At 41.2% G+C, this 27,771-nt stretch overlaps 2 protein-coding genes across 3 annotated transcripts in view; both read right to left on the minus strand.

The window, feature by feature from the left end:
• The window catches only part of LOC307022601 (uncharacterized protein), a 138,027-nt gene that overhangs the window by 42,454 nt on the left and 67,802 nt on the right, over positions 1-27,771 (minus strand). Inside the window, exon 1 of one of the 2 annotated variants that reach the window (XR_013803449.1) lies at positions 12,681-12,799. Coding sequence is in view for 1 of the 2 variants with exons in the window: in XM_079655445.1 (XP_079511571.1) it covers positions 25,855-26,001 (147 nt within the window). In the remaining variant the exon portion in view is untranslated. Of the gene's footprint in view, positions 1-12,680; positions 12,800-25,854; positions 26,002-27,771 lie in introns of those variants that run through there. The other variant, XM_079655445.1, reaches the window with a different exon arrangement.
• LOC307022039 (E3 SUMO-protein ligase ZBED1-like) lies at positions 630-3,959 on the minus strand (the record flags this gene model as incomplete). Its single annotated transcript, XM_079654614.1, has 3 exons — positions 630-2,084; positions 2,253-2,872; positions 3,542-3,959. The coding sequence occupies 3 exons, from the start codon at positions 3,957-3,959 to the stop codon at positions 1,680-1,682; spliced, it is 1,443 nt and encodes a 480-aa protein (XP_079510740.1). The 3' UTR covers positions 630-1,679.

The raw sequence follows: 27,771 nt of genomic DNA on the forward strand, positions 1-27,771 counted from the left end.
AAAACTGAAGTTATTGTACTTGGCCCGAAGAACCTAAGAACATTTTTTTATCTAAAGATATATTAACTATGGATGGCATTAATTTGGCCTCCAGTGAGACTGTAAGGAATCTTGGTGTTATATTTGATCAGGATTTATCCTTTAACACCCACATAAAATCAATTTCAAGGACCATCTACTTCCATCTACGTAACATTGCAAAAATCAGGCATATCTTGCCTCAAAACGATGCAGAGAAACTAGTCCATGCATTTGTTACTTCAAGGCTGGATTATTGTAACTCCTTATTATCAGGGTGTACCAAGAAGTCAGTCAAATCGCTTCAGCTGATTCAAAATGCTGCAGCTCGTGTACTAACCAGAGTTAGGAAAAGGGACCACATTACTCCTGTTCTGGCTGCCTTACATTGGCTCCCTATAGAACACAGGATAGAATTTAAAATTCTTCTTCTCGCCTACAAAGCCCTTAATGGGCAGGCGCCATCTTACCTTAAAGAACTCATTATACCCTATTGTCCTACTAGGGCATTGCGTTCCAAGAATGCAGGGTTGTTGGTTGTTCCTAGAGTCTCTAAAAGTACAATGGGAGCCAGAGCCTTTTCTTATCAAGCTCCACTTTTGTGGAATCAGCTTCCAGTTTGTGTTCGGACGGCAGACACCCTATCCGTTTTTAAGAGTGCGCTTAAGACCTTCCTTTTTGATAAAGCTTATAGTTAGGGCTGATTAGATTCAGCCCCTAGTTTTGCTGATATAGGCTTAGTTTGTCGGGGGACATCTTACTTCTTCCTTCTCTCTGTCTATACCTGTGTACTCTCATGTTCCGATTAACCCAGCTTCCCCAAATGTCTTTCTTTTTGGTGTCTATATACGCCGGGATCCGGAGTCATGGATGATCCTGCGGTCCTGTGTCATGGATTGCGAGTCCTGGATCTTGAGTCGTGGCTGTGGTCCTGGATCATAAGTCCTGGATGGATATACTCATGGATTCATCTTCCTATTATACACACATGCATTTCCAAACATTTGGACTACCTATGTTGCAAATGTATTATCTTTTCAATTTACACACGGCATCTATTGCACGTCTGTCCGTCCTGGGAGAGGGATCCCTCCTCTGTTGCTCTCCCTGAGGTTTCTCCCATTTTTCCCTTTAAACTGGGTTTTCTCTGGAAGTTTTTCCTTGTACGATGTGAGGGTCTAAGGACAGAGGGTGTCGTATTGTCATACTGATATTCTGTACAAACTGTGAAGTCCACTGAGACAAATGTAACATTTGTGATATTGGGCTATATAAATAAACATTGATTGATTGATTGATTGATTATGAACATCAACATCAGCAGCAGTTACAGATATTCAACCCGTGTATTCAGAAACCTGTGCTTCTTCTTCAAATAAAGTGGCAAGAGGAAGTGAAATGTAAAGGTACTAAAAATAAATAATAATAATAATCATAATAATTTAAAAAGTTTAAATTACCCTACATTGTCCTCATCAAGAAAAGATGTCAAACTGGTTAAATTATTTTACATCTAGTCTGTATACAAAAGATAAGTAAAAAAGAGTGAACATCTTTTTTAATGGAACAAAGACATGTCAGGGTAAGGTGCCGATAAGAGATTTCAGGGCAAAGTGCAGAAGAACAACAACAAAAATCAATAAATCTTCCCCTTCATCCCTTCAGAGATTTTTGGCCAAGAAAACCAACATGTCAACCTTTGCTGGCTTCAGACATGCACGCTGACATGTGACAATATTGCCACTGGCACTGAACAGTCTCTCTGATGGTGCACTCGTTGCTGGTATGCAAAGGTACTTACGAGCCAACTTGCTAAGCCATGGGAAGTTGACATTGTGCACTCTCCACCAGGCCAGTGGATCTTGCTCTCCATCAATGGTAGGAGTTATGAGGTAGTTGTCCAGTTCTGCTTTAATGGTATCCTCCAACTGCACAGTAGAGGAAGCAGGGACCACCTTGGTCTTAAAAAAGCTGCCCAGTGACCGCTTTCGTTTTGTAGAGGTGGATGGTGGTTCTTCTTCTGCACTCAGGGGCATGGTATGGGTTGTGACACAAGCCCTCTGCTCCTACAACACACAGTAATAAGAGGCATCAATGTTTTGCTATCAGTTGTGATTAAGACCAACGAGGCATTTTGTCTAAAAGTTTAAAATGTCAGTAGAGTATAGTTAAAAAAAACTAAAAATACAACTTTTTGTTTTATTTTGAAACAACAAAGAAAAAGGACAGCTTACCTTTTGTGCCACCTGTTCCATTTCCATCTTCACTCTGTCTTTGATGTATGGGACATTCTCTTCGCTTATGTAGCTTGTCTTGAATCTTGGATCAAGGAAGGATGTGATGTCCAAGAGCTCCTGTGTCACTGGGTCGCTGTATTTCTCTTCAATGTAGTGGAGAGCTCTTGATTTGATCTCCTTGGTGAGATTCGTGTCCTGGTCAGTTTCAGCAAGCGTTGCTGTTCTGAGGAGATGGAGCACTGGCTTCAGGTATGACACGCTTACGTAGTCCTCACCTGAGAGGGCGTCTGTGAACTCCTGAAGAGGACCGAGGGCATTGTTTACAGATTCAAGTACATCTATGTCTTGCCAAGTGGGGATCAGGTGCCGCGTCTTCCTGTCTTCAGACAGAACCTGGCACAGTGCATTGCTCTGCTCCAACACCCTCCCAATCATTTTCTGCCGGGAGCCCCATCGTGTCGGACATTCAGTGACCAGTGACTGTTGAGGTAGGTTTAAGTCTTGCTGTGCCTGTTTGAATGCCCTCTTCTTCTTCCAACTGTGAGTGAAGACCACAACCAGCTGCTTGCAAAGTCCTGTGGCCCGTTTGATTCTTTGATCATCTTTGACAGCATTTTCTGGTGGAAAACATTACATGTATTACAGTATGAAAAGCCATAAGGATAGTTCATAACACAGAATTCATAACATATTGATTACATCTGTTGTCATCTTGTATTAAGTTCAATTACGTTTTTTTAGCAGCAGACGTCAGGTGGTACTACCACAGTAAGTTATTGCCCATAAATTAATTTGTAATTGGTAATTAATGTACAAGCAAGGAATATGCTTTTTAGATATTCCACTAAAAAACAAAAAATCATTTAATTCGTAATATAGTGGCATCAGCTGTGGTTGCACCACTCTGACATCTGCTACTACAAAAACGTCATTGACCCATTAGTAAGGGCTTCAAAAATAGGGGAGACCGCCTTTGCATCTCTCGGCAATCCGCAATTAAACAGAAGCAAGCAGTAATGGGAGGTTTTAAAGTTTACCCATGAAAGGGTTCATTTTTCTCACTAGGATAAACAGTATGTTAAAGTAGCATTGCGCTAACAGTTGGTCAGCTAACTACAGCTTGACAACAAACCTCTCGGCGCTTCGTCCCTCCCCCCTCCCAACTGTGTTTGAGGGCAGAGTAATATAGCAGAGACTAGGGCCTCTGCGAGGATAATACGAACTCTCACACTTGTAGTAACTTTGTAAACATACACACTCGCACGAACACACATTCTTGTACTTACCAATTGCAAGATGCAGCCTGTGTCCGAAGCACTGCAGTCTGGTCCATTGGTTAAGTTCCATTGCTTTGATCATATTTGTAGCATTGTCTGTTGTTATGCACGTCTGGGCCTCTTCTTTTAGACCCCAGTTGGCCAAGCACTCCTTCAGCCCCATGGCAATATTCTCCCCTGTATGGTCAGTGGGGAAGTATGCTGTCTGCAGGCAGCGGCTACACAACTCGAAGTTGGCGTTGACGAAATGCACGGTCAAACTCATGTAGGGCTCGGTCGTTCTGCTTGACCACAGATCAGTAGTTGACGCATAAAACTCCGTGTTTTCCAGATCATTTAGAACTTTGGCCTTACATTCTGTGTAGAGCTGTGGGATGGCAACTTGATTGAAGTATGTGCGGGAGGGCAGAACATACCTCTTATCCATTGTGCGTAGCAAACTTTTAAATGCGTCTTTGGTCACTGTGTTTACAGACACCATGTCCTTCGATATGTAAGTCGTTACGGCAGCGGTAATCTCCTTGTGTCTTCGGCTAGTTTTTTCATAAGGCGTCACACTGGCGAACGATGATGTTATTGTTGGCTGACTTGCCGAAGTATGGCTGCTGCTTGATGTTTCACGGTTCTTTTTCGCCATGCACTGCTCATACAAGTTCAGGTGGTGAACTCTCAAGTGGCGATGTAAATTGGTGGTATTGCCAGCCGATGTAGCCACTTTTACACGACATGTTTGGCACATCACCTGTTTATGGTGTTCATCATCATCCTCAAATCCAAAATACTGCCAAATGACCGACGTGCTGTTTCTTTTTGGTATTAATTTAGTCGGCTCCGCTTCTGCTCCCGCTTCTGCCATGCTTGAAATTTAATGACGAGCTACACACTGATTGGGGTGGAGAACACGTCATCTGGTCACGTGCAGGCTGCAGCTTTCTGATTGGTAGCTGGCACAGAGCCTTGGGCATTCATGTGAAATTATTGACGAAATTATTATTATTATGCACCAAGAAAAACCGCAGCTTTGACGATCCCAAAATCGTGTTGTCTGAGATCGCGATTTTCGGTCTAAAACGATAGATCGTTCAGCCCTAAAGAGGAGTGGACCAACATTCCACAGGCCACAATCAACAACCTGATCAACTCTATGCGAAGGAGATGTGTTGCACTACGTGAGGCAAATGGTGGTTACACCAGATACTGACTGGTTTTCGGACCCCCCCAGACCCCCCCAATAAAGCAAAACTGCACGTTTCAGAGTGGCCTTTTATTGTGGCCAGCCTAAGGCACACCTGTGCAATAATCATGCTGTCTAATCAGCATCTTGATATGCCACACCTGTGAGGTGGGATGGATTATCTCGGCAAAGGAGAAGTGCTCACTATCACAGATTTTTTCAGATTTGTGAACAATATTTGAGAGAAATGGTTATTTTGTGTACGTAGAAAATGTTTTAGATCTTTGAGTTCATCTCATGAAAAATGGGAGCAAAAACAAAAGTGTTGCGTTTATATTTTTGTTCAGTGTAGAATCATTTAGTCAACCATTGCGAGACTCGACATATCACATTAAAAAATAAAATTGACAAAATGAATTTCCACTCAATACTCACTCATGCCGTGTGCAGCGCAGCAGCAGCCTGACACAGATGAGCACATGCACACAGATCAGGTCACGCAGCTCAACATGGTTATGTATAAGACAGAACCAGATGAGATGTGAGTCAGTGGGTCGAAACCTCATCTCCTGCTCATTTCCACTCTGTCAGAGTCCACATGTCAGTTAGATGTAAGTTAGCACGGGTGATAGCGAGGGCAGCAAAGCACCGTTTCTCTTTTCAACTTCACCTTTTTTCAGCTAAAGATAATCCTCCTATCCCTTTGAAGGTCCCCTGTTATTCTGTTTTTCATCAATATATCACAGGTCTCAGATATATACAGAACCTGTCTCTGATTGGCTGAAACACCAAACAAATCAATGCAGCATTACCCATAATCCCCTCTGTTTCAGCCCTGTTTCCAAAGTGCTGATTCTCTGTCTGTTACTTTAGATGTAAATAAGGAGCCCCTCCCCACGCCCCTCTGAGAGACATTTGGTTACAAAGAATACAATGGTGCTCTAGGAGGAGATTCAGGTGATAAGGGGGGGGGGGGTTACCTTGGTTGCTGATTGGCTAATGGTTACATCAGACAACACGTCGTTATGACATCACAAAGTGGCCAAAATCTGATCAGCTCATTTTCAGACAGGTTTTTATAGAAATGGATCAAAAAGAGAGAGAATCTTTGTTCCTGAAACGTTCAGAGTCTCTTTACACAGAGGGGACACATGTTGATGTAGAAGAGACATGAAGAAGAGGGTACACATGTTGATGTAGAAGAGACATGAAGAAGAGGGGACACATGTTGATGTAGAAGAGACATGAAGAAGAGGGTACACATGTTGATGTAGAAGAGACATGAAGAAGAGGGGACACATGTTGATGTAGAAGAGACATGAAGAAGAGGGGACACATGTTGATTTAGAAGAGACATGAAGAAGAGGGGACACATGTTGATGGAGAAGAGACATGAAGAAGAGGGGACACATGTAGATGTAGAAGAGAAATGAAGAAGAGGGGACACATGTTGATGTAGAAGAGACATGAAGAAGAGGGGACACATGTTGATGTAGAAGAGACATGAAGAAGAGGGGACACATGTTGATGTAGAAGAGACATGAAGAAGAGGGGACACATGAAGAAGAGGGGACACATGGAGAAGAGGGGACACATGGTGATGTAGAAGAGACATGGGAAAGTGGATTTTGCATAATAGGTGACCTCTAAGAGGAATATGAGACTCCTCTCTGTACTTCTGTGCGGGCCCTCTTGACTGTAACGTCCTTGTAAAGTAATGACTTGTTTGTTTGTCCCTGTCACATGCAGTTCTATAAAATAGAATCAGATATAATGCATGTTCTCTACCTGCTACTTCAGCAATGAATAAACATACAGTGCATAATGTCAGAAGAGCAGAGCATATCTGACGTGGTTTTGCTTCGGGAACATCGTGGATGCTGTTGAGCTGGACTGGGAAAATGGCAAATGTCGTGTTTCTGCTGTGCCTTTTTTTGACTGTGCTGGACAAGGAGAAGTTCGCTAGTCATCCTGACAATTCTGCTGGATGCGGGTCTGTTCTGCCGCCCGCAGTGGACATCCCCTGTACAGGTTCGGATGGGTTGCACAAACAATTGCTAGTTGCACTGTCGCGGACATTCATTTCGTCAAATGTCTGTCTTTCTCACATGCCTGCCACAATGGTCCTTCAGAATTGTTTTTTGAACTCTAATCTCACTTTTGCGAAGTTTGCTGGTGACTCTAAAACTGCTGAAAATGTATGTGTGTTGATTAAGAGGAAAAGGTGCTTGGTATTTTTATTGTTGTTACTATCAGGAAATGTACAGCCAAATCCGGGTCCACCTGGTAGTTTTAGTCAAATAGCTACTCCTGCTGATTTTATTTCTAGATCGGGGTTAGGTTTAATTCATTTAAATGTGCGCAGTCTGTTACCTAAATTAGATTTTGTCCGTATTTGGGCGAGTTCAACTGATGCTGATGTCATTGTCTTATCAGAAACGTGGCTAGACAAATCGATCTTGGCCTCTGACATTTACATAAATGGTTACAATGTATATCGCACTGACCGTCCTAAAAAAGGTGGTGGCGTTGCCATTTATGTGAAAAATAAGTTTTGTGTAACAAAAATGGTTTCCAAATCTGTTAGTAAACAACTAGAATTTTTAGCTGTGAATGTCGAAGTAACAAAGGGTCAACAGGTCATGGTGGTGGGTTGCTACAGGGCCCCCTCGGCTGTCAAGGACTCCTTATCTTCATTGGCAAAACTGTTATCTCAACTTTCCTACAAGGAAATAGTGCTGCTTGGTGATTTTAATTGGGATTGGTTAACTTCTGTGTCAGAGGATTTTAAAAACCTGTGTACCTCTTTGAACATTACTCAGATTATAGACAGTCCTACTCGCCCAAATATTAAGTCCCCAAATAAATCCTCCTTAATTGATCTAATTTTAACAAATGTTCCATATAAATACTCATCTGTGGGAGTATTTGCTAATGATGTGAGTGACCACTGTGTTGTAGCCACAATTAGGAAAACTAAGGTCCAAAAAGTTAAACCACGCATCATCACAAAGAGAGATAAAAAACACTTAGTGGAGCAGGGTTTTTTACATGATCTGTTTGATTTTGATTGGGGAAAAATCGATCTGTGTGCTGATGTAGAAACTGCATGGTCTTATTTTTATCTTGGTTTTATAAAAATTATAGATAAACATGCACCTCTGCGTAAATTTAGAGTGAAGGGACGAAACAATCCCTGGTTTTCTGCTGAAATGTCCAGTCTCCTTCATGAGAGAAACAATGCCTGGGCAAAGGCTAGGAAATCAGGCTCAGAGGTAGAATGGCTACGCTTTAGGCAGCTAAGGAATAGCTTTACTTCAAATGTCAAAAGTGCTAAGTCAAAGTACTATTTGTCAGTTACCACAGAAAACCTGAATAATCCTAGTAAATTTTGGAAAGCCATAAAATCGATTTCCACTGGTGATATCCCAAATGAGCTACCTCCGTACCTCACCACAGCATCTGGCATTATATCAGACAGGGCCACCATGCTAAATTGCTTTAATAAGCATTTTGTCTCTTGTGGCTCTCTGTTTGATTCTGTCACTGACTGTGCTTCTGCTTCTGTGAATGCTCCAGTCCTTGACTCTGAACAATGTGGTCTGGAAAACCCTTTCAGTTTTACTCCTTTAACTGTTGGTATTGTCCATGAAGCTTTATCCAAGTTAGATCCTAAGAAACCGGCTGGCCCGGACAACGTAGAACCTTTCTTTTTAAAGATAGCTGCAGATTTTATTGCTCCACCTCTTACTTCTCTTTTTAACCTCTCCCTCAGCACAAATACAATTCCTAAAGTATGGAAGTCTGCTTATGTCCTGCCTCTACTGAAAGGAGGGGAGGCAACTATTTTAAATAACTATAGGCCAATCTCTAAATTGTCAGTTTTGGCTAAGGTGCTCGAACGACTTGTGAGTGAACAAGTAAAGGAGTTTTTATGTATAAATGATATCCTGTCTAAACATCAGTCAGGCTTCAGGAAGAAACATAGCACCATCACTGCAACAATGAAAGTGGTAAATGATATTACTAGTATGCTAGATAATAAACAGAGTTGTGCAGCTCTGTTTATTGACCTTTCCAAAGCGTTTGACACCGTTGATCATCGCGTCTTAAAACAGAGGCTACTCAGTACTGGCATATCCAGCCATGCAGTGGGGTGGTTTGTGAACTACCTCTCTGAAAGGTCCCAATGTGTTCACTTTGATGGGCTGTCTTCTGAGTGGTTAAACATTGCTAATGGTGTTCCTCAAGGTTCTGTTTTAGGTCCACTTTTATTCTCCATATATATCAACAGTTTAGGTGAAAATGTGGATGAAGCTACTTTACATTTTTATGCGGACGATACCGTGATGTATTGTGCAGGTCCCTCCATTCAGGAGGCGGTTGTTAAATTACAGGCTGTTTTTAACATTATTCAGACTCAGCTCTCTGAACTAAAGCTTCTTTTAAATGTGGATAAAACCAAGATAATGCTCTTTTCAAAAGCTAAAAAGTCACCAGAGCCTGTTTTAGATATTGTATCAACGCAAGGAACAAAACTTGAAGTTGTTGCCTGTTACAAATACCTTGGTATCTTGCTTGATGACTGTCTCTCTTTTAAACTTCATGTCAATAACCTGCTTAAAAAACTGAGGGTTAGGCTAGGTTTCTTTTTCAGGAATAAGTCCTGTTTCTCGCTTGAGGCCAGGAAAAGGCTAGTCACTGTGACCTTTTTACCTGTGCTGGACTATGGTGATCTACTGTATATGAATGCACCTGCCAACTACCTAAGCAAACTAGATGCTGCGTATCATAGTGCTCTGAGATTTGTCACAAACTGTAAAGCACTTACTCATCACTGTACATTGTATACCAAGGCAGGTTTACCATCACTCACTGTACGGAGGCTCAGTCACTGGTACACTTTTATCTATAAAGCTATGTTGGGCAAACTCCCGTATTATATCTGTTCATTGATAAAGCAGAAAGTTGCAAGCAGCTATTGTCTGCGATCACAGGATATAGTCTTGTTAGATGTGCCAAGAGTAAGGACTGTCTTAGGTAAGACAGCTTTTATGTGCGCAGCTCCACTTGCTTGGAACAGTCTACAGGCAAAATTGAAATTGAGCATTTTTATTTCTTTGAATGTATTTAAGGCATGTCTAAATGAAATGCTTTCTGACACTCTGGGTATTTGTAAATGTTGAATATGTAAATATGATATCCTCTGTTGTTTGTATGTTGTTTTTATGTTTCATGTGGAACTAAATGATGCAGGTCTCCCTTGTAAATGAGATCGATGATCTCAAGGGACTAATCTGTCTAAATAAAGGTTTGAAATGAAATGAAATATAACGCTGCAGTCAATTATATAAAATAGTACAATGGTTCATAATCATCCTACTTTTATGTCCACCCAATTTCCTGTGGCACCTGACCACTTTTGTTGCTATGGTTACTATTCAATTCTATAACCACTGAATTTCATGCCAATTAAGGAGGTATTCAAGTGACCTCGACTCCTGTTCACTGTATACTGTACCACTGCAGTCTCCTCCTTCGAGATCAATACAAAAGAAAGTCCTTGCTTTTATTGAAAATATCAAATCAGTCCGTATTGTTTGAGAGCAAGACATGTTTTTCAAAGGTTCAAAGGTTTCTTTTTCACACAAAGTAATGTGTGTCGTGAAAGAATATGTGTTCAATAAGTAAGAAGAACTAAAATCACTGCTTCGTGGCCTCTGCGAACCGGTCTAGTTACATCCATGTTGGTCCAAAATGTCATTGTTCAATTTGACAATTTCATTTCATTTGTATTTGTACCGCTCATGTTACGAATAACCAAATGTACAATAATTGCCAACAAAACATGTCTCGACAAATATCATTGAGCGAAAAGGAGCAGGGAGAAGAATAAAATCTTATATGACCTGCCCCTTTCTAAAAAAATAAAAAAATAAATACAAATAGATGGTCTGCCCTTCATAATAAAAAAGAAATGTTCACAGCCACACATAACAGTAAACCCTCATCTGAGTCATACTGGAGAAGAAGGTGGAAAGCGGCGCATAATAATAATAATAATAATAATAATAATAATAATAATAATAATAATAATAATAATAATAATAATAATAATAATAATAATAATAATAATAATAATATTAATAATAACAATAATAACAATAACAACAATGGGACCTGCAAATAAAGAACAGACATCACATCAAAGACATCAAAAATATTTAGCAATGCAGGACCAAAGTACATAGACTTATTCACATTCTGCTTCATATAGTCCCATCTTTCTTAATTTTTACAATTTCTTTAACTGAAAAATACATATACAATTCTTTAGATCCTTTTGTTGAGAATTCCACAATTGTACACCAATTGTGACCAAAAAAGAGGTTTGTTATATCACATTGACCGTGACTTTTCATCACAGAACTTGCTCAATAAGTCTTTAGGTCCAAGTTGAAGTTCGTTACAGATTCAAGTTGTTATCGCGGTCACGATGTGTACAGACATCAAACGGACTGACGTTCTCAAAACAGAAATCCTCCAGGCATCAGCGTGAAAGCATGAAAATGCAATGTGCCAAAGGGCAGAATTCCCCATCGTGATGGTCTGAGGAAAGAAGCTTTTCTTGGTCTCTGTATTGGACTTGTGGCTTAACAGTAAGTGTTTGCCTGATCCTTGAAGCTAGTGTGGATAGTCTTATGCCGGGGTGGTGGGGTCCTTCATAATCCTGCTTGCACTGGCTTTACGCCTTCTGTATGTGTCCAGCCGAGTCAAAATGGAAAAGATCCCACGGTATGATTGGCCAATGCAAGATTCACACCAAATAGGTGAATATGAGAAAGTTAGCGGAGAACTTATGTATTAAAGAAAGAAGAAAAAAAGATTTCTGAGAGGGACTTGCACTCACCAAGATGACTTTGACACGAGTTCAATGTCAAAACTATAGGAAAAGTCCAAATTGTTACCACACATGCAAAAAAATTATAAATTATATATATTATAAATTATAATTTCTTTTTTTATTCAAACAATTACATTAATGATACTAATAACCGTAACACTAGACATACTGTATCTGCCAGATATATATATATGGAAGTGTGAAGTGTCTTGCCCAGGGAAACAACGACATGCAGTGGGTTTTGAACCTGAGCTCCCCTGATCCGAACACCAGCGCAATCTCCACTGAGCCACACACCTCCTATTTAGTTTTTAAAAAGTTTTCACTGCCTTCATTTAAGTGAAAACATTCTCAAGATACTTAGACATTAAACACGTTCAGGGCTCACAAAGCTATAAACTATTCCATGTTCAAGAACAAGATGAATTAAATTAAATTGGAATTAAAAACATAGAAAACTGCTTTGGTGAAATGTCTTCAGTGGGTTACATGACCCATGGAACCCTTTTTAATATTCAGTGTGAATAAAACATAGCTTTTTTTAATAGCACAAAGACCTGTTTCTTCCAAATGTACACCCTTTGCTTGGTGACCAAATGTATGAACCTTATGGAATAGGATTGAGCTTTTGTTTGCCTTGTCAGTCCTTTCTAGGTCACTGGGAGAACTGAATGCTTGGCTGAGCTTGAGACATGCTCAATGAAGGAACTCCACATCGTGTGTGTGTGTGTGTGTGTGTGTGTGTGTGTGTGTGTGTGTGTGTGTGTGTGTGTGTGTGTGTGTGTGTGTGTGTGTGTGTGTGTGTGTGTGTGTGTGTGTGTGTGTGTGTGTGTGTGTGTGTGTGTGTGTGTGTGTGTGTGTGTGTGTGTGTGTGTGTGTGTGTGTGTGTGTGTACGCAGTGAAGCAAAGAAACTTCACCCCAAATCCAAAAGGAACACACAATGACATGCTATAAATCTGCCTGATACACATTCGACTTTCAATTTTTATGTCTCAGGCTCATCATCACACACATATCCACACACACCACCTATGAGCCTTTAGTGCATTATTAAGTGGTCTTTCTTTACCTGCTGTCTTTTTCCATCTCAGAAAGATTGCAGCTGCTACTTTGTGAAAGCACTGAGGCTGACGGGGATCGCTTTCACTTCAACAGTATTCTCTCTTCCTCCATCCTGCAGGGCTGAGTCTGAACTGCAGGTCAGCACATCGGGACAGGCCTGTTAGAGGCGGTCAAATGAAATGAAATGTTAAGATCTACTGACATTGCATTTTATAGCTTATACACTGCAAACATGCAGGTTCACATTGACCAGTAATATACAGTGATTACCTTGGCCAAGGTTATTCAGTTTTATTTATTTGTATGTCAGCAGGATAGCAGAAAAACTACTGGGCCAATGTAATGAACCTCTGTGGCAAGGTGTTGCATGTGCTATGAAAGAAACCATCAAATGTTTCACTTTTGTTGACATAGCGGGATAGTGCATGGCATTAGTAGAAGTCACCGCCCTCCCAATGACTTTCTAGTAACCAAAAACGACATACTCGTGCCATAATCTTGCTAACGACATACGTAGATAAATGCGCCAAAGCTAACGCCAGGACTGCCAACACTCACGCATTGAGAGTGAGAGTCACGCAATTAACCCATATCTCACGCACTCACGCCACACTTGCCTTTCCTCACGCTAAGTTTTCGTCCAAAACAAATGTATAAATATAAAAATAAAGTGAAGGAACAGCAAACCGAGCGGTCTACGAAATGAGACAGTCTTCCGGCTTAGTTCAGTAAAGTTGGAACGATATTGGGAGATTCTGATTTCACGGATCAATAACTCATGAACAAAACGTTATTCAGACACAAATGACGTCTCCTAAGTACCGTGGTAAGGTTGACAACAAACTACAATCACATTTTGATCAAAAAAAGCCAATACGCGCCGTCCTCCGAGCTGGACACACTACATTGGTCTCTATCTGCAGCCTGTGAAGAAACGAGTGCTCAGGGACCGTCTGCAAAGTGCAACTCCGAAAAAATAGAATACAATAATATTCAATCACTATTATACAGCTTATTTCTACCAAACTCACTATTTGTATTGTTGTTGTTAGCATCTGGTTAGCTTAACGGATATTAAAAGCTAAAACAAGGAAAGGGAGAGCTCTGTCCTGTCAGACTGAGAGAGATAACTGCAGCTCAGTGAGGTAAGGGACTCTGTTTAGATAGTTAACTTTAGTCTAGTTATCTCAGTGGGTCTCAAACGGTTTGGTCACCATTTATGAGAATAAATTAAAAACAGTTATGAAATACTAAAGAAAAAGAAAATCTGTTTACCATAAATTCATGTTGCTCTCAAAGTGCACCAGGTTGATGCATTTAACTTCAATATTTAAAAGAAAATCTCACTCCAAGCTGAACTCAAATGTTGGCAGCCCTGTAGGCTAAAAATATAGCAAAACTAATCCGAGCAAGCTAAGCCAACTAGCTTATTGCAACCAAAGGTGTGCTCCTGACACAGAAAAAAGATCGGAGGCTAACGCTATCTAACCAGTAAACTACAGCAGTTAGCTGACTTTAGGAAGCTAAGCTAACAGGCTTCTTCTTCTATAATCTTGATGCAGGATGGGTCCTCCCACATGCTGAATGCTGTAAAAAGGGACAGCTAATATAGCTAATGGCATATTTGTGCCTTTTAAAAGGGTTTTAAAACATGTTGTGTTAATCGGCTATTAAGGGTTACTGTATGCCTAAGAAATACTCTCAGTGACAGAGCAAAAATATCAATATCATTTCATTAATATGCCCTCAAAAGAAAGATTAAGGAGAATTAAAATCTAAGTTGGACTCCACAGTATTTTGATTAATTCAGTCATACATTTTTTTCTGTTGGGTTTCTGTATATTATGTATAGCCTAGAGATGACCTTAACTGAATCCTGAAATTATTTTTTCCCTGGAAGCAAGAACACTACTCCAGAAACATCTGACGGCAAAGTTTAAAACATGCATCAAGACACTTTTACACAGTGATTCTATATGCATTATTTATACAAAGAACATTTGCCGTCTTCAGTTTAAGATGTTTAAACGTGTCTCCGTTCCCCTGCAGGGCACAACACTACATTTAAATTCTGCCTGCAAATGACAGAAGGCCAGCAAGCAAGTTAAATATGCAGCCCTTCAGCAGAGAGTGATGGCTTGTCTCAATGTACAGACATAATGAAATATTTAAATGTCTACTCAGCCAAGATGTTATTGATTCTTATGATGGAGTTTCAAGAAAAGGGGAGAGCCTCAGTCCAAAACGAGAGATATTCAAAAACAAAAACATATTCAAATGGCAATTTGAGACGTGTTAGCCAGGGGGCGAATGTGTCGGCATTAACTTTGGGATATATAATATTTATTTATTTCAAAGAGGACCATGCATACAAATACATGAATCTGAGAAAAGAGAAGTTATGAATTATGCCAGATTATAGCTAATAGCTAATTTCCGTCTCCAGTCCTCTGGCAGGTATATAACAATCAACAAACACTAAAAACATTACATAATCTCTATCACACAAACAATATTATCCTTTGCAGACCAGTTATAAGCACAAAAACCTTTAAACCACTACAGGAAATGGAAAAAACACAATGTATAATGTGACCTCTTTAATGCACCTGAGCCATTCTGTATGTTTTGAGTAACATCTGTGTTTTCCCTGATACGACAGCTCACAAGGCCTTTTGGTATCACTGCTGTACGTGATGAGTTGACAGCACACCACCTGCTTGATAAAGGAATAACTTATAAGCCAGTAACCACTTTGTCCTGAACATAAAACAGTTTCCTGTTATCAGCTACAATCATTAGAGGTGAGGAATAGTTGCACTCTCGGCAAAATTAGACCCAGCTCACTGTAACTGTGTTAGAGCAGAACAGTGAGATACAAGATGTCAGCAAAAGATGTGAAAAAAAACGAAATACCCCAAACAGCTTGCTTAGCAAAATGTGTCTAAGCCATTGACTCCAGCACGCCTGCAAAAGTTTAGCGTTTAGCTCATTAGCTCCACATTTAACCGCTACACCCCAAAAGTCACATTAGCAGCTAGCAGATGCTGCCTTCCACCGCTGTCAGACAACTTTTGCTTCACCATTAGAGGAAATACTCTCGGGAAATCAGGGAATGCATTAACGTTGCTTAAAGATAAATACAATTTACTCTATAGAGGATTGTACAGAGGTGGGTGGGAGGGAGAGTGTGGGCTGGTTTCTAATCAAAGTTTGTGTAGGAAGGAAGTCTATGCCATGCTCTGGTTGAACGAGTGTGGATAAAAAACCATCGTACATGTCGCTATTTCTCAACGTCGTTTATCTAGTCAGGTTAAGACGATGGGATTTAAAGACAGAAAAGGAAGTGGTTGATGTACTCAACATGCTTGGAGATGTGTTGGAAATATCCCGCCATTTAGCCAATCACATACAATGTAACACACAATATAACATAAAAAAGGTGTCTCTTTAAAAGTATTAAAGTGTTGAACAGTTGCACACATGTAGAGAGGGTCAAACTACTGCTCAATATAGCATAGCATAACATTGACACCGTGCTGTGCTGGTATTACTTGGACATGCCTGGTTTTCATGTGTATGTCATACCAATGTCATACTGTTCGGCGTGGACAGTAGCAGTGGCGTAGTGGGCGCCGTACCCCCACTTATTTGATGTCTTTTTTTAATAGTCTAATACATCTAAAATCATTGCCAGTGTTATCAGTTGCAAGTGTGTGCTTGTTGTAATAATGACGAAAACATAATAGGCAGATTTCACAGTAATTATAATAAAAACGTAGCTCAAGCATTTATGCAACTGGATTTGAAGCGTGTGTGTGTGAGGGGCAGCACCGTGTGTGTTTGTAGGGTGACCAGGTGTCCCGCACTGTGTGGGACTGCACACACAGCATTTTTATTATTTGTCCCGCGTCCCACACATTGAGACTATATGTCCCGCATTTGAGTTATAGTCACGCAGAAAAGCCGGATCGGTTCGCTGACAGCCGGCACCGCCCTTTATTATTATATTGTCTAAACGGCATCATGTAAATTGCGCTGACAGGCGACACAGAGGTCCCCCAAACCCGTCCCCCGTCCCCCGTCCACCCACCACCCCGTCCACCCATTAAAACAATCCCCACTACACCACTGGACAGTAGTTCACGAACGATCCGTTTCTTTTTAACGTTCTTAAGTGGTACGGGTAGACGACGTGTTTTTCGGGTGAAAAAATTAGCCAAACACGAAAATTCAGCAGCATTTGGATGCACTTCAACAAAAACCTAGGCAATGATCAAGCAGAGTGCAACATTTGTCAAAAAGCCAAAATATCATTTGAAGCAGGGTCAACAAATAATCTCCACCGCCACTTAAAAAAAAGATCCGGCTCCCTTCAAAGAGTCGTAATTCCCATCACTAGTGGACAGAAGTCTCAAACAAACATGTGACATTCACCCAGAAGACCAAGTTGTGTATCCGCCGTAAAATCAAAAGTCATGGTTTACCTAACGTACGTAGCTTATGTAACCCTAACCCTAACATAGCTATTTCATGATCTATCCAAGTCACTAGAGGCGCGTTCACACCAAGTACTTTTCCCACCAAGGTTCATGAGAACTCTTTAGTTCTCATTAACTAAGTACAGTCCGCGTTCACACCGGAAATTAGTTCCTGGGGGTGGATTAGGCAAATGAAGCCGCTGACGTCACTTCTTCTTCTTCTGCTTTGGATTTACTGGCAGGCCGCAAACAACTTCACGGCGTATACTGCCACCCAAAATCCCCGGCCGGAAGTCCCCGGAGTTGGGGACTGGCTTCAGTAGAAGCTGCTGGGACTCCCAGCAGCTTCTACTGAAGCTTTCAGAGTAAACGGCCAGCACACCGACACCTTCTGATCTCCACCGCTCCCATGTTTTATTTTGTGTTGTAATAAGTTAGTCTCTCTGCGTTTCTGCGCTGGGCTAATGCTAATGCTAATAATGCAATGCGAGAATAATAAAATGGCGGCTTCACAAAAGTTTTTGGGAGTTTGACGGGGAGTGGTTTGCATTCCGCCCAGCCAATCAGACACAGGAAGCTTTTTGTCCCACGAAAGTCCCTGCTCTCTAGCAGGGACTGAAAAGGGGGTGAAAAGGGTTCTCTAGAACTAATTTAGTTCCTGGGACTTTTTGGTGTGAACGCAACTAAATCGTAGTTCTCAGGAACCTTTGTGGGAAAAGTACTTGGTGTGAACGCGGCTTAGCACATGGATAAGACATATCATACATTACCCATAGTGCACCACTTACTTGCACAGAACAAAAAGCTCAGCACTTGCAGATTAAAACATATGGCTGTCTCATGCAAACACTCAAAAGATGTAGGCTTCACTACCTCTTAAGTGGCATATATACAGACGGTGACACTGAGCTTTTGTTACTTGCTGGCAACTCAGTATAAAGCAGCCATTAAAGCACACTGATGCACACACAAGCAAGAAGTCCCAGGAGCTACAATTACAAACACTGTCAGACCACATACTCCTCTCTGAGAGGTAATTACTTTACTCAGCACAGTCATCTAACCCTTTGAGCCCTCATATAACACCTCACACTGTGACAAACTACTGTGTTTATTGTGTAAGGCATCCCAGATCAGTCATATCGAGAGCCAGAGCTGGAATATATGGGAGGCTCGAAGTTATGCTCGGTAGCAAAGTGAGAAATCGACTTATTGTTCTGCCCTGAAGACATGTTTGCATATAATTCTCCTTCGTTGTCACTCTTAAATCAATACATTGTTAAAGTCCTTTGAGAGAAAACTGACGCTTACTGCTTTGTCTGCAGTTTATCATTTAGCTTAGACTTAAGAGTTGAAAAAACAATCATGAGAAGGTCTTCAGAAAGTTTCTCCACGTTCGTTATTATTAGTACAGTAGTGGCAAAACACAGGATAGACATACACGTGCAAATACAACACAAAGTAAGGGAAAATATAACAAACGTTGAATAAATGTAGATATATATGATGCTTATTTTGAAAGGTTGAGATGTTCTTATATTTTGAGACCACCTTCTTATATTGAGTACAAAAGCAAGCTATTCATCAGGCTACATAACAGAATATAATATATTAGTTCATATTATTCTAACAACTTAATTATCATTGGCACATTTCAACAAAATTGGTCCCTTAATATCCAATTAGTTCTTGATGGCAGAAGCTTTCAGTCCAATAACCACTAAAGTTATTAAGTTATTAAGACTTTGCAGTATTGTCATTTTCAAAATAGGGGTTCTACTTGGGTATGATCCATCCTCTGAAAGACTCTGTATCATTTCCATTGTTCCTGCTAAATATCCTTTGGTTTCCCACTAGCTTCACTGGCACTTTTAAATTCGATAAGCAGGTCAGCACCGTCGTCAAATCCTTTTTTTTTTTTTAATAAGACTATTGGCCAAGACCAAGTCGTTTTTATCTTTTAAAGACCTAGAAAGGGTTATTAATGCCTTTGTTACCTCGAGACTGGATTACTGCAACGCTCTGTTTGTGGGTACATTTCCACTGCAGCGGGGTAGCCCCGTTTAAGCGTCCCTAAGCGTCCTCGCTCAGGCCTCGGGCTGCCTCGCTGGCCATCCGAGGCCGTGGCGCATTTCCATTACAGTTTAGGACCTGGGGTAGCAACGCAGTGTAGGCGGGGCGATCGGCTTTTTTTTTTCCAATGAGATGTAGGAACGTCGTCACCCCCTGGCCTGATAGAACCACGATGTTATGGGGCCGGAAAAAGTACCCGCTAGCCGGTGCTACGCTATATGGAAAGGCCACCAAAAACTGGCCTGGCCGCTTGAGGACGATTAAGGACGCTTAAACGGGGCTACCCGCTGCAGTGGAAATGCGCCATTAGACGCCTGCAGCTAGTCCAAAACGCAGCTGCACGTCTTCTGACTAGCCACAAAAAGCGTCACCACATCACCCCAATTCTGGCCTCATTGCACTGGCTTCCAATTCGGTTCAGAATTGATTTAAAAAAAAAAAAAAAATGTAAAGCCCTAAATGGAAATATACAGCCAAACTCCTCCATCGCTACACCCCAGCCAGAGCTTTAAGGTCGGCTGACCAGCTGCTGCTGATAGTGCCCAAGACCAGGCTCCAAACCAGAGGGCACCGAGCCTTCGCAGCAGCTGGCCCCAGGCTCTGGAACACTCTGCCCCTCCATGTGAGGTCGGCCCGGACCCTTGGGGTTTTTAAATTCTCACTAAAGACTCACTTCTTCTTCTCTCTGGCCTTCTAGTCAGAGCGGAGCACGACACCTGACTATTCGCTGTGTTTTTGTTTTTTATATCTCTGTTGTAAATTATTGTCATTTATTGTGATTGTAGTAAAGTGTTTTTATTGCATGTACAGTTTGGCTCGACCAAAAATCTCTTTTAAATGTGCTTTATAAATAAAACTTGATTTGATTCGATTTAGCTGTGTTGTTTCTTATTAGAAGATGTTTCCTCACATTATTTGAATGCTCCAAAAGGTAAAACTATTTGATATTAGTTCACCCTTCTGTATCTTTATTTGCTGTAGAGATGTGTCCTCTGACGAGTAAAGAAATCAAGTTATTTGTTGTGAATACGCTGTTACCGAGGTTTTCTCAGCACGGGGTTCATTGCATCTTCGGTGCAGTGTGCCATTAAATGAATTCACCTGAGGAATCTAAAGAGCGCTGTGAAAGCAATCTGTGATAGTGTATGAGTGTATGAGGGCTTATAAGAGCATCTTAATTGCACTTGTAGCGCTCAGTTACACACAGTGATACACACAGTTGGGCATTGGCTTCATACTGTGTTTTAACAATACTCTCTAGCAAGCGTTCATTGCTGACTCAGGTCTGTTTTGAGGATTCATGGTTACATAAAAACTCAGCTAGAAGAAGTTATTAGTAAGAGCCTTGGATGGTGGGTGTTACTGTAAGAAAAGGAGAAGAAACCTCATTTTGAGAGACTTGTAACTGGCTGTAAAGAAACACAGCTGCTATTTCTCATTTGTTTCCACTGTCAAGTTGAATCGAATAACAAAGCTGGTCTGATCTCGTCTGATAAGGGCAGCACAGAGCAAATAACTAGTCCACCCACTGCTGCTGCATCATGTGACTTCTTCTGCCGGCTTTGTGTCAACTGGAGTGGGCAGTGTGGACAAAAACAATAAATAGACTCTCCAGCTAGAATAATGTGATGTGATTATTTATTTCAGTTTCAATTAATGGTCATGTCATGTCATAGTCATGCAACAATGTTTAAGTCAAGGTTAGCATGTCTTTTGTACTGCCAGCTAATGCTTATGTTGGACCCGCAGTAATATGGGCCTATTCATAGATACTATCATTGTATTATGTTGTAAAACCTGTAATTTCATTCTAGCACATGCACTTCGCTCTGCTATTCCGTCATTGAGAAGTGGTCTGAGGACACCCAGAGGACTCTTCCTCCTGCATCTTTCAAGCATTTGGACTAACTATGTTGTAAATGTATTGTCTTTTAATTTACACACAACATCTATTGCACGTCCGACCGTCTGTCCCTCCTCTGTTGCTCTCCCCGAGGTTTCTTACATTTCCCCCCCACTAACTGTGTGATATTGGGCAGTATAAATAAACGTTGAAAAACACAATACACAACTTAATTCCATACGTTTTCCCTAAATGTCTTCTTTTATTGATCCCACTAGTTTAATTTAATTTGCTGACGAATGGAAACTGCACACAAACACACAAACACTCCTGTTCCGGCTCAGTTGCCCCGTCCTGCATTGACAGAGGGGATTAGGGGAGACTGGGCAATGCTGTCTTTCGGTAACGAACACACACACACACACACACACACACACACACACACACACACACACACACACACACACACACACACACACACACACATTCTCCTCTCTCACTGCGCTCAGTGTACTGAGACTTCATTTCATTTAATCGTTTATTTGAACCGGGACAATGCACATTAATGAACATTTTAAACAAAATAATGCTTTCAAATGTAAATGAGCCGGATTTTAGCTTTGAGCTTTGAGCAACATTTATGAGAAAGAGTGTGTGGTCCAATCTGTTCCTTTGTTCTTCTACCTGTAGTTGCCGTGTGCCACATCGCGGACTGATGTGTGTGTGTGTGTGTGTGTGTGTGTGTGTGTGTGTGTGTGTGTGTGTGTGTGTGTGTGTGTGTGTGTGTGTACGTGCTTGTGTGTGTGTGTGCGTGCGTGCGTGCGTGCGTGCTTGCGTGCGTGCATGCGTGTGTGTGTGTGTAGGCCGGACACAGACAGCCACCTGCTGTGAACTACTTGATGGACCACGTCTAACAAGCTACACTCACTTATTGCCATGGTTACCCACCACTGATCCATGCGCGCGCGCACACACACACACACACACACACACACACGCACACACACACGTGGCGCAGCCTGCAGACGGATCATTAGAGTCTGATCTTTCTCCTCTGTGTCCTCTTCTACCCCCATCGCCCTTCCTTTGAGATCTGAGCCTCCCTCCCTCTCTTTAATGGCCTTCCTCCCCTCCTCCCCCTCCATCGTTTCCTTAATCAGAACCCTCACACGTCCATCTTGGTCCCTTTATCTCCCCCCTAACATTTTCTATTGTATCCACATTCTTATATATAACCTCTATTCCTCATATCCTTTTCAAATATCGTCCCTTTATCTGACAATCACTTATTTTTTTTATTTTTTTGCAGACATGGCACTTCCAGCACATTATATAAAGTACGGGACAATGTGTCTGTTAACTGAAAGAAAAATACCCATTTCTACATCAATCCATATCCACCTCCTGTCATTCCCTGCCTCCCCCTCCATCTTTTATGTGCCTCTTCCCCCCCCCCCACGTCCATCCATCTCCTCTAATAATTACCCGGTTGGAAGTTTTAATTAGAGGGAGAGGAGAAGGCGTCTGGTGCGACAGAGCCCTAATTGAAACCCCAATTAGTCTCCTCTGGTCCTCTGTACGACGAGGGAGATACCACTCTGCCCAAAATCCGATTTCCATCAAGGGGGAGAATCTTCTGAAGCAATTACTTTGAATTCTAATAAAATGTAATAGGCTGGTAAATCAGAACAGCATACGAGGAACAGTCTGTCTTATTGCTAACGTTTACACAGCCTCAATCTGCTGTGGAGATAATCAGCAGGAAGCTATTCCACAAAACACACAAAACAACAGAAAAGTCATTGGGGTAACTTGTTGCTGTGGCGGTTACCATAGTGATGGTGAAGTCACAGGAGAAGCAGCTGCTTTTAAAGGGTGCGTTTGTGTTTGAAAGGAGCCTAACCTAACTTAATGCAGGGTATGGTTTGGATTTACAATTAGCTAGTTGGCTCAAAGCCTAAGTGGAACAATTACACACACTGATTCATTCATTCTCTCTCTACCAATCAAACAATAATGCATCCCTTTCTGTGCATCCACACAAAGGTGATTGTTACAGCTTAGCAACTGTAGCACAGCAAGTCTGTCAAGCTTTGGATTCCACATGATGGAGCGGAGGAGGGTATGGAGAGAACAATACTCCATGTAAACAGTTCGGAAATGCGGTCTTTTATAGCAGTCAGTAAACCAATAACAGCATGAAAAGTGTAAATAATGCATTAAACAATGAGTGTTTGATTTTATGTGAGCTGCATACAGGGCTGCAAGATATTGGAAAAACTGACATTGCAATATTTTGATTCTGCAATACTGCAATATAAGAAAGTTATCACTCGACATTTTCTACAAGTCAATCCTGTTTGCTCTTGTTGTGCTCACATAAAAAGTTCAAATAAAATATCAAAAATAAGTACAAAATGACACATTTATGGTTCAGGCTGGATATGAAATGTGAGGACAGTAACACTGGATAAGTCATGGAAAATTAGAACAGTCCGAGGTGACAAAAATATGTATCAGCATGAGTTAATTCAGCGACATAGAACGTCCAAGAAATGAATATTGTGGATATCAAAGCGCTGTATTGTATTTCAGTCCTTCTGCAAACTTTAGCATGCCGAGCTAACTCGCTTAATACAGGAGCTACTTAAATCACCATTAGGCCTACTTAAAAGACCAAGTAGCATGTTGTATACTAAAAAATAATATTAAATACTGGCATTATGTTTGCAGAACACATTGGACTGTTCGTAGAAGACAAGTATGTAAACTAGGCAGCAGAACAGGGTGTTGATAAGTACAAGATCTATGCTTTATTACATGGATCCTCATGGCTCACCGTGTTTGACAGGGTTCGATGTTTATAAATGCAATTTGTCAAATAAGTCAGGCAAAGACAGCACTTTCAACCGGCAGAAGTGCCTTTTGTTTGTCTATTTCTGACTCAAATCCAGCACCTACTTAAAAAATTTATTGATTTAAAGGTGGGGTAGGTAAGTTTGAGAAACCGGCTCGAGATCACTTTCTGTTATATTCCATGGAATGCTCTTAACATCCCGATAGCAATGAATATCTGAAGTGCTTTGACAAAAAATACACAAAAAATATGGGCCGGCTAAAATAACTGGATGGCCTACCTGCCTGTCAGCCTTCCATCTGTGCACAAACTTATCTCGTGCCCTCATTGGTCATGTGCGCGTCCATGTGTGTTGGAGGAGGGGCTCTGTAAGGAAGTGGCAGATTTTTTCCGGTTGTGTATTTTCAAATTCTAGCGCACTCGAGCTGGTTTCTCCAAAATGACCTACCCCACCTTTAACAATATTATCTTAAACTCCCATGTAAGAATGGAGAGCTTGACAGGCATAATAAGTAGATACCTTGATATATTGTTTTTGATGACATTTAATGGTTTCATCTTTTTAAATGTGACAGTTCTGCATTGTCTTATAACTTAATAACTGTGGGTGTTGGACTCGAAGTCGGAAATAAAGAGCAATGACAACACCACATCTTGTAAATGGATGCTGAGCATTTTTCACTATTTTCCACGGTTTTATGCACCAGAATGAATGCATCAATCCTGGAAATAATCCTCAGATGAATTGATAATGAAAATCTGAAATTGCAGCTGTACTTTACACCCACCATGTATCTCAATAAAAACATACACACCCATCCACTACATCAAATCTCACAAGCTACATCTGATTGACACAAAGACAAGCTTTCCTCTCTCCTCCTCCGTGACATCAGGCACACACACACACACACACACACACACACACACACACACACACACACACACACACACACATACACATACACATACACATACACACACACACACACACACACACACACACACACACACACACACACACACACACACACACTTGTTAAGCCTTCCCTCTTCCACCCCCTGTTGCGTCCAGCGGAGACAGACCCTTCCTATCTGCCTCTGGATTCAGCTGCAGAGCACAGAACATCCTGATAAGCTGCCATTGATTGGCTTCAAACCGGCTGAAAGGCTGAACACATTGTCGCCCCTTTTCTCTCTCTCTCTCACACACACACACACACACACACACAAACACAAACAAACACACACACACACACACACACACACACACACACACACACACACACACACACACACACACACACACACACACTGGCTGGATGGGGAGAATGGAGAGAGAGATGTGGGGGGAAATGGGTGATGGAGAAGAAACAAAACTCAGAAGGACAAAAGCGAGACAAATCGAGACTAAGGGGCAGGCTGACTCGTTTGGGCAGATACTGCTGCTGGAGGAAGGGAGGGGGAAGGAAAGGGAGGAAAGGGAAGTTTATTCAAAAGGAGCAGAGAATAAGGACTTTTGGAGATACAGGGACAGAAAGGGAACAAACTGGGAGACAGACAGCCAATCAGCACGCGGACAGTGAGAGATTAGGAGGTGAAAACCAATTAAACAGAATCAGCATGATATTAAATAAATATGTCAAGACTTGCTTATAATGCAGGTAAACCTAGGGAGAAGCAATGATGAGTCCAAATTCAAAATCTAATGAGCTGGTGAAGTTATAGCTAATTCTTTAGACAAATCAATTTTGACCATGATATCCAATTTATATACATTTTCTGATCAACAATTAACATTTTCCCATTCGGGTGGTCAGTGTCAAATCACATGAACCAGGATAAATGATCACTTTACATTTTAATGAAGCATTTAATATTGTCTTTCAGAGTGAGAGGAAAGATATCAACCGACAAATTCATCTACCTTGTAAAGATGCTTCCTGTCGGCCCCCCCGCTGTGTCACAAGGACGCCTCTGGAAGGAAAGAGGGGTTTGTAAAGGAGGGAGGGGACCCCTGCTGTTCTGAGGTGTGACTTCACGGCATTGTTGAATCTGCAGGAGGGGACGAGGGCTGGATAATGGAAAAGAAAAGGCGAGAATTCAGTAATTGAAAATGTTTGAACTGGAATTTGTGTAACTCTGACTGTGATCAAATACATTTTTAACGAGTAGATACAACAGTTTGAAGCTCTATTTACAACAAGCATGCAGATGTACACACCACTATCACTTTAAAAGGTGTTATTATCAATGTTCATATGTTAAAAATAGATCAAATTGCAATATGGGGGAACCTTTAGCAGCTAAACAGAGAGATATTTCCCTCAGGAGTTGGTGTAGAGCAAAACAGGTACAAAATCAGAGGGAATATTGGACTCGTAAGTGAACATAAACACAACGGTTGCTTATGTTGTCTAAATAAACCACTGTATGAGAGGGTTACCTTAAACATGTATTAGTTGCTACTTCCCTGTGTTAGAAATTAAAATCAATATTTAATGATATAAAATAGATTAAACACCAGTAATGTTATAACCGTTTTATTGTGAAAATACTTCCGGTTAGTTTCCGCCTGTGGTTAAAGTTTATTTTGAAAAGCTATTCCGGAAAGGATCTCCGAAATACCAACAGTAGCTTGACTTTAGGTTTTAAGGAAAAGTAACGATTGAAGCCATTAAAATGCAATGAATGAAAAGTGATGCAAGAGAATATGAGGGGACAAGGCGTGTTTAGTTATGTATTGAATGTAAAATGTCAAAATCCTCTGTTATGTGCGATATCGGACATTGGTGAAAGGAGGGCGGAAGATTACGCCACAGCCGCCATTGAAGAGGAGGAGCCTAATTACATATATAGTCAGGTGACGGAGCTTTGTGGAGGCTCTTCTTCACGGCCAGGACTGCGAGAGGGAGCTGCAGCTCTTCTCTCCTCTGACTGAATAATATTCTGCTTGTAACACACCCTTTTTTAATTAAAGTACCCAATTTGACCTTCTCAGAGACTCCTTTTTAAATCTTCTCTCCTGGACGCGAGAATAACGAACACAGTTAACACCTGTCAAAATGTAATCAGTAACCACGCCTGACTGCATGCTAATATGTTCAGCTAACAACATTTCATCTTCCACTTCTGGACTCACATTCAATTCAACATAAGATAGATATACCTTTCCTGACATTACTTAGACACAAAGTAAAGAATATGAACACACTAGCACATAAATACAAACCTGGACAAACATGCTACAATATCTCAGCTGCTATGTGTACACAGCTAGCATGCTGGGAGTTTGTCAAAACTGGAATGAAGACATGTCTACTTTTTTAGAAAGCTCAACATGATATATACCTGCACAAACACACTCTGTGGCATTCTCCGAAAATAGACCCGTCACATTATCAGAGGAAGATGGGGGCCATAAGAAGTGACATTTCTGTACTACAGCGAGAAATGTTTAATGCTATATGTCATTTACGACACGCCTTGTCAGAAACACGATGATAACCTGCATGATAGAGTGTACACGTTATTTTTTTATCCTGACTTTAACATCTACTTACAGTATGAAAAACGTGTGTGCATTTAGAGTCTGTGTGTGTGTGTGTGTGTGTGTGTGTGTGTGTGTGTGTGTGTGTGTGTGTGTGTGTGTGTGTGTGTGTGTGTGTGTGTGTGTGTGTGTGTGTGTGTGTGAGTGGTAATTGTGGCCCTCTTGTCAAAGAGAGAAACAGCGGGGTATCTTAACATCACCTCTGTTCCTCACATTCTCCCTCCTTCCCTTAAGACTTCCTCTTTCTTCTTCTTCTACATCAACCTACCCTTTTTTTGCTTACCCTCTCCCCAC

Source organism: Notothenia rossii, assembly GCF_949606895.1.
Source record: "Notothenia rossii genome assembly, chromosome: 10".
Taxonomy (NCBI): Eukaryota; Metazoa; Chordata; class Actinopteri; order Perciformes; family Nototheniidae; genus Notothenia; species Notothenia rossii.